The sequence below is a fragment of the Alligator mississippiensis genome, chromosome 6 (genome assembly GCF_030867095.1).
Source record: "Alligator mississippiensis isolate rAllMis1 chromosome 6, rAllMis1, whole genome shotgun sequence".
NCBI classification, from domain to species: domain Eukaryota; kingdom Metazoa; phylum Chordata; order Crocodylia; family Alligatoridae; genus Alligator; species Alligator mississippiensis.
In genome coordinates this window covers 47,300,777-47,313,672 of record NC_081829.1, presented here as the reverse complement: position 1 = coordinate 47,313,672, position 12,896 = coordinate 47,300,777, and the positions used below count along the sequence as shown (strand labels likewise).

Below are 12,896 nucleotides of genomic sequence, written 5' to 3'. Positions count from 1 at the left end.
CTTTTAGGAACACCAGCTGCTCCACCAACATAGGAGCCAAGAAAGTGCAGTGGGGTGTCACAACATCCCCCAGCAATGCTGAACACCGTCTCGCGTGGAACGCTGGTCGGTGGACAGGACAGGTGTTGCTGGGCAACCGTGGCCAGAACCTGCCACATCTGGCTGCGGCTTGCCCAGTAGGCCAAGGAGTCGCAGTCCAGTGGGCTCCACATCCTCAGCAAGATAGGTAGCCACCAAAGCCTCGAAAGTGGATCTTCCTCTTCCACATCCCCTTGCCTCTACACTTCAACTTCCCTGACTTTGCTCACTAGTACCTGCGTCCAGTGATCAAGGGTTTTGGGGCTTCCAGTGAATGTGCTCCCCTTCACCCTCAGGTTGCACATGCCCGCCATCATGTGGACCATACTGGACTGCAAGGGATCCAGCTGTCTCCTGATGCCCTCCTTCAGCCGCCTCAACAGTGCCTGGACATCTGGTGACAGCGGCCTGCCTCAGCCAGGAACATTGATCCCCTGGAACTTCTCTATTTGGTTCTTCAGTTCCCTCACTAGGGGGCATCACCAGTGCTAAGGGTCTCGGTGGCCTCGAGGAAGGCCTTGAGGACCACCAAGATCTGGGAGATGGTACCCCACTCAGCTCTGTTCAGGGGGCCGCTGATCCCAGTCTCCCCAAGCAAGGCCATCTCATGGATGGCCTGTTGCTCCACCAACCTTTGGAGCATCAGGTGTGTGGAGTTCCACCGAGTCTCCACATCCTGCATGATTTTGTGCTGCGGGATGCTCAGCTCTGCCTGTTTCTCCCACAGCATCTTGAACTCTTGATGCTGCCGTGGTATTAGCCCGCCACCTTCCTGCATTTCGAAATCAGCTGGCTTGTAGCAGTACTGGTGGCGGTGCTGTCACCAGCAGCCCTGTCCCCCTCCAAGGCATCCCTCACTCTTAGGTGCAGCCTGTGTGCCATATAGCGAATGCCAACAATGTTGGCATCACAGATAGCCTTCACCATATTGGACCCATTGTCTGTGACCGTGAACCTGCGGGTGAGCTCAGCCTGCCCAACAAGCCCCCCTGCACCATGCGGTTTGTGGCCACCATGATATCCCTTGCCATGTGGGACACATTCAGCACCTTGGCTTCCAGTAGAACCCACTGACAGCTTGACTGATCACGCCAATGCCCTGTGAGGGAGAGGTAGGTGTGATCACCCTGGCTGCTCCAGATGTCAGAGGTGAAGTGCAAGGCTACCTGCGGCCCTGCCTCGTGCAGCTTCTCCCCCAAGTACTCCCTGCATGCCTCATGTTGTAGTTGGGACCAGACTCAGTGATCAGGAGGTCCTTTCCAGTCATGTTTTACTGTGTAGCACCTGAATTTCAGTGTATAATCTGTTTGTATTTTCTTGGTAGTTATACATTTTGTTGAGCCTTCAAAAACAGGGAAGATTTTTCATATAAACTGTATTGGTAGGAAATTGGAGTCACCAGCTGCAGAAAAGCAAAATACAAACTCCCAGATGCAATTTAATAAAAAATGTATTTGAATTCAATAACTCCTAAGATGCCACAGTCACAAAAGGAAAGAAATTTAATTTCTTTTACAAAATTGTTTCCTGAATCTTCAGCTTCTTTAAAGTATAAAAACTGACAGCATTAACAATCCACTGTTCCCATGCATTTCAGTTTCCTTTTCTGAATGTTCCTGATGCATGTCAGTGAATAAGAAACAGGTTTCTTTCCCAGCAGTCTAGTTCAGTAAATTGTTTGATGTCAAGTTTACATCAAACTTGTCCCTTTCTACAGTGTTTTTAAAAGCTTTAATTTCCTACACCACTTCCTATTTTCAGGTGCATTTTAAGCTCTTAGAACTCAGATCATGTCAAGTGCCTGACGCACAGTTTTGAGGATGGGAAGTATTTTTTCCATTCCTTTTCATTACCGCTTTTTCTGTGTTTATAAACAATTGCCACTTTAATTTCATGGGCAACTTCCCAGATATTAAAAATACAGTTGTCTGATAATACTCTCTTACTCTATATGTATTCTTTACTTCAGTGGCTATTTTGTTAGAGACTTAGACATGCCGGTTCTCAGCTATTAATGGGATAAAACAAGATTTAAATGTCAGCATTGTTTTAATTATTTTCACAGCTGATCAAAGCAACTAAGAAAGGGGATGATTGTACTATCTGAGTGACTTTTCACTTTGAGTACCATGATATCATGCAGTTTAGAAGTGTCATCACAAACTGCTTTTACAGTCAAAATGCTGAGCAGAGGAATCAATACTGGAGAACCCAAATGACAGTCATCTTGACTACCTCCCACCCTTGGGAGGTACATTCTTCTTTGCTTATGATTTCTTGTGTACTTCATGTGTTTGAGTTGGGTAGAACGGACAGCTTTCCTAGAGCCTTAAAATCCTCTGACTTCGCCTGAACCAAGTATATAAATAAATAGATTTCTGATCAGCACAGCCTGACTCTTGGCTGTTCACAAAACCAAGTTAAGATTTAATGAGTGCACACAGCAGTGATGCTTTAAGCAAAGCTTATCAATAACTGCACAATGCAGATTTTATCCAAGTTTTATAGCAAAGACTTGATGAGCCAGATTGCCATTGCTGCTAAACATATATTTACAATATAATAATTCTTTCACATAGTAAATACTGCTTCCAACTCTAGTATTTTGAGGTCCTTTCATTATACCTATTTGCATGACAGATTGTTTGTTAATAGTTTCTGTGTATGCACTTTACATTAGCAGCAGCTGACTTAAGGCTGATTAAGACTTTTTGGTCATCTGTCTTTTTAAACAGTCTAATCTGTTAACCATATGTAACAATTATTAGGAATTGCTTTAGTATTAATTTTTTAATAGATGGAGAAAAATGTAGTGTCTTTTGCTTTGCTTTGTTTTGTTTTTTTTGTTTTAATTAAGCATATTTTAAAATAGACAAATAAAAAATTAGCTGTAATTCAACTTGGCAGTGATTGACAGTCCTGCTGCTGTGCCTTTGGTTTTGAGTGACGTCTTGTTATTTGTGTTGGCATTAATGCATTGGGACTCAAAAGCACTGACTCGGTCACTATGAAACCTGTTGGCTTGGGGTCACTGAAACCTTACTTCAAGAGCATTGCCTACGATATGTGTTTTTTCTTGTGAAAATAACTTTCAGCTGTAGGCCTTAATTGAATTAACAGATTATGTATTTCTATTTTGGTAGTAGTCATGATATTCTTTTACGCACTGGAAGATGCAGTCTTTTCCCTACAGGATTTCTAGTATATTTTGACAATGTTAAGAGTGGCTGTCCACATTGTAGTCTAACGTCTTTACTTGTCTTATAAATCTATACTGTGTTGTCTAACGTGCATATGCTTTCTTATTAGAACTAGTGAACATTTTCCAATGGCATAGTTTTTTATTTGAATTGTGTTTTTATATTAATCAAATGTATCTCAAAAATGTAATGTTTTTGTCAATTTTGTAGGAAATGATCACAATATGTAGACGGGGTTAACATTTCATTTTTACTTCTATTGTAACTGTAGAAGTAATTTTCTGTTAGCTGAATATTCTTTTTGCCAAATGTACTTTTGGCAGCTTGGGTTCTATGAAAATAATCCTAATAACTGCATTAACAACTCATTAAAATTGTTGCAGAAACTTTCTAAGAAAAATGAGTTCTTGCTGTGTCATTGCTGTGACAGTCTCTTTAAAACTTTCAATGGTGAATGTGTGCATCCCAAAACTATATATTTATACTATTTCAATATTTGGAAGTTTGTGCTTTATAAAGTAAACCATTTATAATATTTCACTTAAAATTTAAAGTGCATATCTTCAGATTTGTTGATGGGAGTAGAATATAACCATTAGAGAAGGGCTTAATATCTAGAAAGAATAAATGTTGCCTGTAAATCTGCTATTGTAGTTTTAATTTATGCATTCAACTATTTTCCTATTTCTCTTGAATTTTTAGTTACAGCATGAGAAGGCTGAACTGGAGCAGCATTTGGAACAGGAACAAGAGTTTCAAGTAAACAAACTAATGAAGAAAATTAAAAAACTGGAAAATGATACTATTTCTAAGCAACTCACTTTGGAGCAGGTAAGTCATAGAATCATAAAAATTAAAGGCTGGAAGGGACCATGAAAGATAGAGTCCAACCCCCTTGCTCTGGGCAGGAATACTGCTGAGATCAAATGATCCCAGCAAGGTGTCTGTCCAGACTCTTCTTGAAGACTTCCAGGGTTGGGACTGTACCACCTCTTTGGAAAGTCTGTTCCAGATTCTGGTCACCCTTACCATAAAAAAGTTTTTCCTTGCATCCACCCTGAAACCAGCCTCTAACAGTTTATGACCACTGCTCCTTGTCTTCCCCTGGGGCACCCTAATGAACAGTTTTTCTCCTAGCTCCCAATATTCACCTGTTACATACTTATAGACAGCCACCAAGTCCCCTCCCTCAGTCCTCTCTTTCTCAGGCTGAACAGTCCCAGATCCCTTAGTCATTCCTCATAAGGTTTATCCTTCAGGCCCTTAATCATTCTTGTGCCTCTTCTCTGGACCCTTTCAAGATTCTCCACATCTTTTTTGAAGTGTGATGCCCAGACCTGGACACAGTACTCCAGCTGGGGTTTCACCAACACCAAGTAGAAGGGAAGTATCACTTTCTTAGCCCTGCTCACGACCCATCGGCTAATGCATCCCAGTATGCTATTAGCTGTTGACTACAGTGTCGCACTGGTGGCTCATATTCATCCTGTGATTAACCATAAGCCCGAGGTCCCATTCAGCCATTGTGATGGCCAGGACATCTCCTCCTGACCTATATTTGTATCGTTGGTTACTTCTCCCCAAATGAAGCACTCTGCATTTATCCTTATTGAACTACATCCAGTTCCACTCTGCCCAGCTTTCCAGCTTGTCCAGGTTTCCTTGGATCCACATCCTATCCCCTAATGTGACTGCTTTTCCCCATAACTTAGTATTGTTCGCAAACTTGGCCAGCGTGCTTTCCACATCCCCATCTAAATTGTTGATCAAGTTGTTGAACAGCATGAGGCCAAAAACTGAACTCTACAGGACACCACTTCTCACCTCCCTCCAGGAAGATAGACCCATCCACTGACACTGTCTGGGTTCAACCCATTAGCCAGCTCCCGACCCACCTGACCAGCCTACAATCCCCCAGATTTTTTTTATAAGAGCATCATGGGAGACTGTATCATATTCATTTCCTGTTCTTTGAAATATGTTCCTCACTAGAAACAGCTGGAAAGAAATAGCCAGTGGATTATAGTCTGAGATGATTGCAATAAATTGTGCCTCACTGCCAATTTGTGTAATGGTATGTTGTATGACAAGGTTTAAAATAGTTTGGCTTGGGGGATTTTGGCATTGCTATGACCATTTTTCACTTTTAGGACACCTGTATGTCTATGTGAGGGTTCTTACAAATCTTTGAGAGAGAGTATAAATATTTTAATAGCTCTTGTTTGGAACCACTACAGATATTAAGTTTATTCATTATTACTTGTTTCACTGGGTCACTCTTCATAGAATCATAGAAGTAGGGTTGGAAGGGACCTTGTAGATCTTCAAGTCCGATCCCCTGCCTGGGCAGGAGGAAAACTGGGCTCAAATGCCCCAGCCAGGTAGGCATCAAGCCGCTTCTTAAAGACCCCCAGGGTAGGAGCCAGCACCACTTCCCTTGGAAGTTGGTTCCAGATCCTAGCCGCCCTAACTGTGAAGTAGTTCTTATGGATGTCTAATCTAAACTGTTACCAAATTTGCCCATTGCTTTGGGGTGTGCTCATTTATTAAAGGATAGTTTCTAGGGTCTTGGTGATTCTGTCAATGTGCTGCTTGTGTTACTATACGGAGCTGTATCTCTCCCTTCTGCAAGCCCTCACCCCCAGTGGAGCTATCTTGCAGGACTCAGTCTCAATGGGACTGGGTTCCTCCAGTCACCAAATCAGTCATACACACAAATTAACGTGACATGCCTGACCTGGCCGGGCTGATCAGCATGGACAGGCTGACACCCTCATATGCCAAGAATCAGTTCATAAGAGCAACAATAAAATGCAGTCAAACACAAGCACACAGGTAAACTGAATCCCTCTGAATCTGGCTGGGTGTCCAGCTGACACCCTCATGGGCCAGCATTCAGTTCATAAGGGCACGTCTGAGTCAAACAGGGTCAATCAGCCTGTACAAGCTGATCCCCTTATGTGTTTCAAACTCAGCACGTCCCAATCTTTGGCCTCTTGATGAGCAGACCCCACAATAATTTAGGCTTCACAGGGATCTTTAGCATAGGTAAAAGAAGCGTTGTTGCAGAGCACGGGAGGAAAAAGAAGCAGAGAAGGAAAAATATACCCAATTACTACCAGTTTGCCTATAAAAGTTATTTATTGCTAAGCATATGAAATATATAATAGTACTAGTAGTAATAGACATGCAAAAGAAAAACAAACACAAACAATGACAATACTACTCTGGTTTCACTAAGTATTTGGGGAAACTTAGCTCAAGCTTAACTAATACAGTTCAGGTTCAGAAGTTTATGCCTAGACAGAAGAGAGAGAACGCTGGGGTCTCACCTAGTCCACGGTACTCAGGCTGCAAAGCTGACAGGCACAGTCCGTAGCGCAATCCTTGAAGAGAGAGACGATCTGTTCTTCCAGTGTCCCAAGAATGACAGGGGATGGTGTCAGCACAGGAGTTTTCTTCTTTTTTTCTTTTCCTCTTCTTCTCCTTTCCTCCTGCTGCTGCTTCTTTGCAGCATACACACTTACAGATTTTTATACCCTCAGTTCTGCTGCTTCGAAGCACCCTCAGTAGTGTAAATCATTGTCTTTTCTATTGACAAGGGGTTATCTGGTTTGGACCATCTCAGGAAACTGATTGATAATCAGGAAACACTTAAGATTAGGGAGTAACCCAAATACTTGGGAGCCAGCTTGAGATTCCTATGGATGGCAGATATACTGATGGGATATCTCATGGTTTCTTCAGGAACAATAGATAGCTTGCAGCATCAGGATTTTGGATTTTTACTTGTTGTGCACAAGCCTCATCTTAGCATGACTTTTCCAGATCTTACTATAGTCTTTTAACAGACTTAAAGCAATTATTGGGGTGCTCATAACCTTTTGTGGAGAGGACTCCCACCAGTCGTCTCGGGAAAGATATGACAACACCTGTGATTAGGGCTCCAGCAGGCTGGATGCTGTGATGAATCCTTAACCATTGTTCAAATGTTGCCCGTACCCCCTCTGACTCGGTCTCTTGCCTCAGCATTCCCTAACCTGGCAACCGAGTTTTAGTCAATCAAGTTTAAATAGGCCTCCCATAGTGGGACCAGGGAATGTATGGCCTGAGATGCCTATTAAACTTAGAGCTGTGTGTGTGTGTCTGGGGGGGAAAAGTCCTTAGCAAATCCAGATTAGAACTGGTCTGATAAATGCTGAGCTGGGTGTGTGTGAACATGGGTTGATTAACATTGGAAGCACAGATTCCCCATCATGCAGTGCTCTCCTGCTTCTCTGGTCCCAGAATTCACTGCAGTTTCTGCTTCAGGCTTTCTGTTTTCCATCTCTCATGTAAATGAATGGTCATCTGGTTCCATCTCGGATGCAAATGAGACCTAGGGCAGTTGATTCACTCTTGTCACCCTTATCTGGAGAGTTTTAGGTGCGTCTCTCACTGCATCTTAATCAGTTTTGTTTAGGTAGAGGAGGGGAGGGAGGGCGGTGAGTCCTTGTGAGTCAGACAGACTGCATCCTGTGCCGGGGTTGCCCAAGAACACACAGCTGAGGCGTAACAAAACCTACTCTCCAACAACTTGTGGCCATTATTCCTTGTTATCCCAGGGGGCGCTAGGGGAAACAAGGTCTCCCCCAAACCCTTCTGGTCCCCCCTAGTGAGTTTATAGATGGTCACCAGGTCCCCCCTCAGCCTTCTCTTGTGAAGGCTGAACAGGTTCAGGTCCTGTAGCCTCTCGTTGTAGTGTCTGCCCTGCTGTCCCTGGATCATGCGGGTGGCCCTCCTCTAGACCCTCTCAATGCTGTCCACATCCCTCTTGAAGTGGGGTGCTCAGAACTGGACACAGTACTCCAGCTGTGGCCTGACCAGTGTCACATAGAGGGGGAGGATCACCTCCTTGGCCCTACTTGAGATGCACCTGTGGATGCACGATAAGGTCTGGTTAGCCCTGCCGACCGTGACCTTGCATTGTCGGACCATGTTCATCTTGGAGTCAGTGATGACTCCAAGATCCCTTTCTGCCTCCATGCTCTCAAGAAGGGGGTTTCCCATCTTATAAGTGTGCTGCTGGTTACTGCTGCCCAAGTGCAGCACCCTGTACTTGTCAGTATTGAAACGCATCCTGTTTTTGTTAGCCCACCCCTGCAACCTATCCAGGTCTTGCTGCAGTCTTAACCCAGTCCCATTGTTAATCATGAGCAGTTTAGTTGCAGCCAAGTGTGGCAGTTAAACTAACTAGTGTGATCTAGTTGTGCTGCTGCTTACCCTTTAATGACAGCTTTGCTCAGTGCTGGAGCTCTCATTTGTCAAGCCATTCATCTACTGGCTGAATGCAAGTCTGGAGGAAGGCAGTGTCCAGCTCTTTGGCTTCAGCCACTAGATGTCAATTAAGAACATCAAGATAATTAGTTAATTAGAAGTCAGCCCCTAAGCTCTGTATGTCTTGGTACACAGTTACATTGGGGAATATTGCCTATTAGCTTATCCACCCCTCAGAAGTTATAAATGTGGGAAATAAAAATGTAAGGAAAAAATACAATGAATGCAGGAAAAAAGCTGGTGATGAGAGGTTACACCAGACTTTAACACCCCAGTCCATGATTTCTAAATCCTCTTGCCTAATCGTGGTACTCCAGCTCCCTCATCTTGCTTGGTTTCCTGTTTCCCCAGGAGAGGGACTTGAGGGTGCCCTCTGCTGAAGTCTGGATTATTTAAACCTCTCTGAATCCTAGAGAACATGAGAGATAAAGTATTAAAGAAGGCAGGGAGAGAAGAGATAGGATTAACAATCCCTGAAGTATAGATAAATGAGAACCAGTTTCTTCTCTCTCCATCAGGGACACCTAAAAGGAAGCTATGGCTATGGCCCCACACAGATGCAACATTTGAAGCACTCCAAAGAGCGAGTAGACAGGAAGTGCTCTAAAAATAACCCTGAAATGACTTTATTTTAAAGTGCTTCAAAATGCAGTGATTCCTGTTGTGTGCCCCCACTCCAGAGTGTTTCAGACAGCTGCTTGGTCCTTCAGCATCCCTGCTTCCAACACACACTCTCCTGTCATGCTGTCATCTCTTGGCACTGACTAGTGGCATACTTTTGTGTGCCTCTGCCTCTGGTTTCCCAGCAGGGTGGGTGAGAAGGGAGTAGTGCTTCAGTGTCCTTGTCAGTCTCCAAAGACAGAAATCCTTGCATGCCTTTTCACCTCCCAAACTGGAAGACTGGAAGTTGAGTACACAGGAGAGAACAGTCATTGACTTTCTGCCCTGTACTTTCCCCACTGGCCCCATGGTGGGATGGGAAACAGAGTTGCCATCTGGCTGGAGAGCACACAGCTACATGCAGTTGTAACTATTTGTGGGAGATGGTGGGAGGCTGTACATCTGTATGCAGCTGAAACACTCCAGTTTTTTAAATGTTTCAAAGAAAAGCCAAGTGCTTCAAAGTTAAATTTGTCCTTGGCCTATCACTACTTTGGCTTCTAAGCCCATATCTGGTCAGGTAGGGCAACTAGAGGAAGTTTGTTGCTGCCCTTAATGGCATGAAGACACTATCTTCTTTTGATGAATATTATCATCACGTGATGCAGTGGTTTAGCTCTGCTTTGTGCAGGCAGTAATTATCAGGGCTGGAGAACCTCCTTGTTTCATCCTGTTTGTTTGTTTTTTCAAGTATTTGGGGCTAAAGTAATATCTGCTTTTAATAACTTCTATTATAAACACTTTAGTTAAAAATGAAATGCTTCACTGTTTACCATTGAAAATTGTGAATTTTTAACACATTCAGGCCAGAATTTTCAAGCCTGTATGTAGCAACCTAATCTTGGAATGTGGTAAATGCATTGAGTGACTTAGTGCAAGTCCCATGAATTTCAAAAGTAAATCCTGGTGGAGAAGTATAGCTTTTTTAAAGTGTCAAAGTGGGGTGGGGGGTAGTGTTTATACACTTTGGTTTCTTTTGCACTTTAAGTATGTAAAATACTGATATGTGCCAGATGTTTGTTTTTTTTTCTGCTGTCACTCTTAAATGCATCTTCTGGGTTGGGAAATAGAAACCCAAAAAGATGTAGCTGGCAAAGATCAGGATAACCAGTTTGGAAATTAATGTTAGGCTGAAATAGCTTTCTTAGCCACAAGGTGGAGATGGCTGTTTATGAGAACTTTAGGGTAAGAAAAATAAACTAATATTATGCTGTTTTAGAGTATTTGAAATACCAGTGCAAGCAAAGTCTATATTAATTTCCATTTATTTTGTTAGTTGTTAAAAGTGTTAAACACAAATTGTAATACATTTAAATATGAACAAGTAGGTTTAGTAGAATGTTCATAAAATAGAGACATTTAAAAGATGAAAAAAACCTCGCAGCTATTTTAAATTTTTAAATTCCTGGCAACATGCACTAAATTTAATGTCTGCAAACACTATTTTGATGGTCCGTTATCAACAGAAACAGAACAGCAGCAGAGTGGCAGAAACATTACTCATGCCTATTATTGTAACATTATTGCCTAGATGCCTTAACTGAGGCTGGAACCCTCCCCTTCCCCCAGGCTGGAGTGGTGATTCGTCACCAGGGTGCCACAGCTTTGTAAATACCTAAAACACACATCTGGGTTCTTTTCCTGGGTCACCCATCAGTGTGCATTATGACTGAGAAAATCATTTAATCTGTGTTCCTCAGTTGAAAAACAGGGATATTTACTTACAAGTGTCATAAATATTAGCTGTTATTTGTTTGATTTAAAGTTTTATTTTACAAAGTATTGAACTGTTCTAGCCTATAGACTTATTGCTGCTTTTCTCTTCACAGCACTGCTGCCAACAAATTGAACCATTTAACATTTTCATAGTTACAGTTGTGCGTGTTTGATTTGTAGTGAATTTGCACTAAAAATTGACTACTGATCACCATCTCTAAGATTTTGATGTACAGTATTTTTCCTGCTTCCTGGTAGCTAAGATTTCAGTTGATATTTCTTCACACAGTAAATATGCATGGAATGTTAAACTTTTGTATTTTAAAAGCTGATTGATAACAAACTGTATATAGCAGGGGCTAGCAGTGTTTTCGGACAGAGTACCAAAAACCCACGCAACCTCGACTTTTAAGATGGTGGCATGCCAGAGCTGGATGATGAGGGAGCCGTGAGGGGCCTGATATTTGTTGTGGCAGTGCAGCCCCAGCTCCTTCTCCACCCACAGGCACATATGTACGTGCTGCCAGCAACAAGCTGGCCTGGGGCTCTGTGGATCCTGGTGCAGCTGCTTGCAGCCTCTTGGCTGCCTTACCACAGCCAGTCTACACTCCGGACAGGCCCCTGACGCTTGCCACAGAGCCTGGGTTGGTCTCATCAGGTGGTAGGGAGGCTGGAAGCAGCTGCATCTGGGTCCATGGAGCCCCAGCCTGGCTCATTGCTGGCAGTGGATGTGCGCGCACCTTGGGGTGGACAGCAGGGAAGGGCCAGGACTGCACTGCCATAACTAGGATTGGGCCTCTTGTGGCTCCCCACTGTCTACTAGAGTTGTGTGCACCAAGCACATGCCTTCGTGTACCACATTCTGGCATGCATGCTGGGGTTTGCCTGTCTCTGGTATATAGACTTGTTTCTACTAATGCTAAGAAGTGATGTAACAATTGGGGTCATTTTTCTTCATTCACTACTTTTTATGTGCGATTTAGAAGACTTACCTTGCATATCAAGCAAACATAAATTAATTCTTTAGAATTAATTTTTCACTTATGTACGTATTCCTACCCTTTAAAAATGTTTACAATGCCCTGTAAGAATGGTAAGTGCAGAAAATTAAATTATCCATGTGACCTGCTGAAATATGGGGTGTCTGTAACAGGTTCTGTAATTTCACTGTTTCATCACTCTTTCAAATTGGATGTGATTTTATGGGTAACTACAAAGCACTCCAAAAGTGTATGAAAAATTCACTGAAGGGGGCAGTGTTGGAAAAGGCTGTGCACCCCAGAGATAATTTAATTTATGTACCATCTAAGGTGTACTTCCATTTTCTTTTTGGTTGCTATTCTGTAGTTGATACTATTGTAGCAAACGCAGTTTTCCCAAAACATTACCAGAGCAGTAGTCTTTCAGTAATAACATTCATGCAGGCTGTTTGCCTAACTTTTAGCAACCTGCTTCTTTCCCCAGCTGAGGCGTGAGAAGATTGATCTTGAAAATACATTGGAACAGGAACAGGAAGCATTAGTGAATCGCCTGTGGAAGAGAATGGATAAACTTGAAGCAGAAAAACGGTTAGTCTTGTTACAATATATTGATTATTATGGATGCTATACAATTTAATATGTAAAAATTTGGAATTAAATGTGATTTTTCCCAATTCATTGCCATCTAGTGGGCTGCGAGCCCAGGCTGAAGTAGTCATTGGCTCTCACTGGGAAGCCAGCATTTTATTTTTAGTAATTTTATTTTTAAATCTGATTCTGCACAAAATCATGGAAACTGCTGTTTTTCACAGTTTGCGTAGGTCCCTAGTCATAAGCTTTTGTAGGCAGCACCTGTGAAAACTTACGCCTCCTAGAACCAGTTGTCTCCAGGATGCTGCCCTGCCTTGCCTCCTGCCAGACTTCAGACTATCAGAGCTAATTACCT

The 12,896-nt window shown here is 42.8% G+C and overlaps 1 protein-coding gene across 2 annotated transcripts in view; it reads left to right on the top strand.

The window, feature by feature from the left end:
- Positions 1-12,896, top strand: part of CCDC6 (coiled-coil domain containing 6) — a 100,086-nt gene that overhangs the window by 68,220 nt on the left and 18,970 nt on the right. For both annotated transcript variants that reach the window (XM_059729848.1, XM_014610136.3), the window contains exons 3-4: positions 3,981-4,109; positions 12,435-12,538. In XM_059729848.1, coding sequence (XP_059585831.1) covers positions 3,981-4,109; positions 12,435-12,538 — 233 coding nt within the window. The remainder of the gene's footprint in view (positions 1-3,980; positions 4,110-12,434; positions 12,539-12,896) is intronic.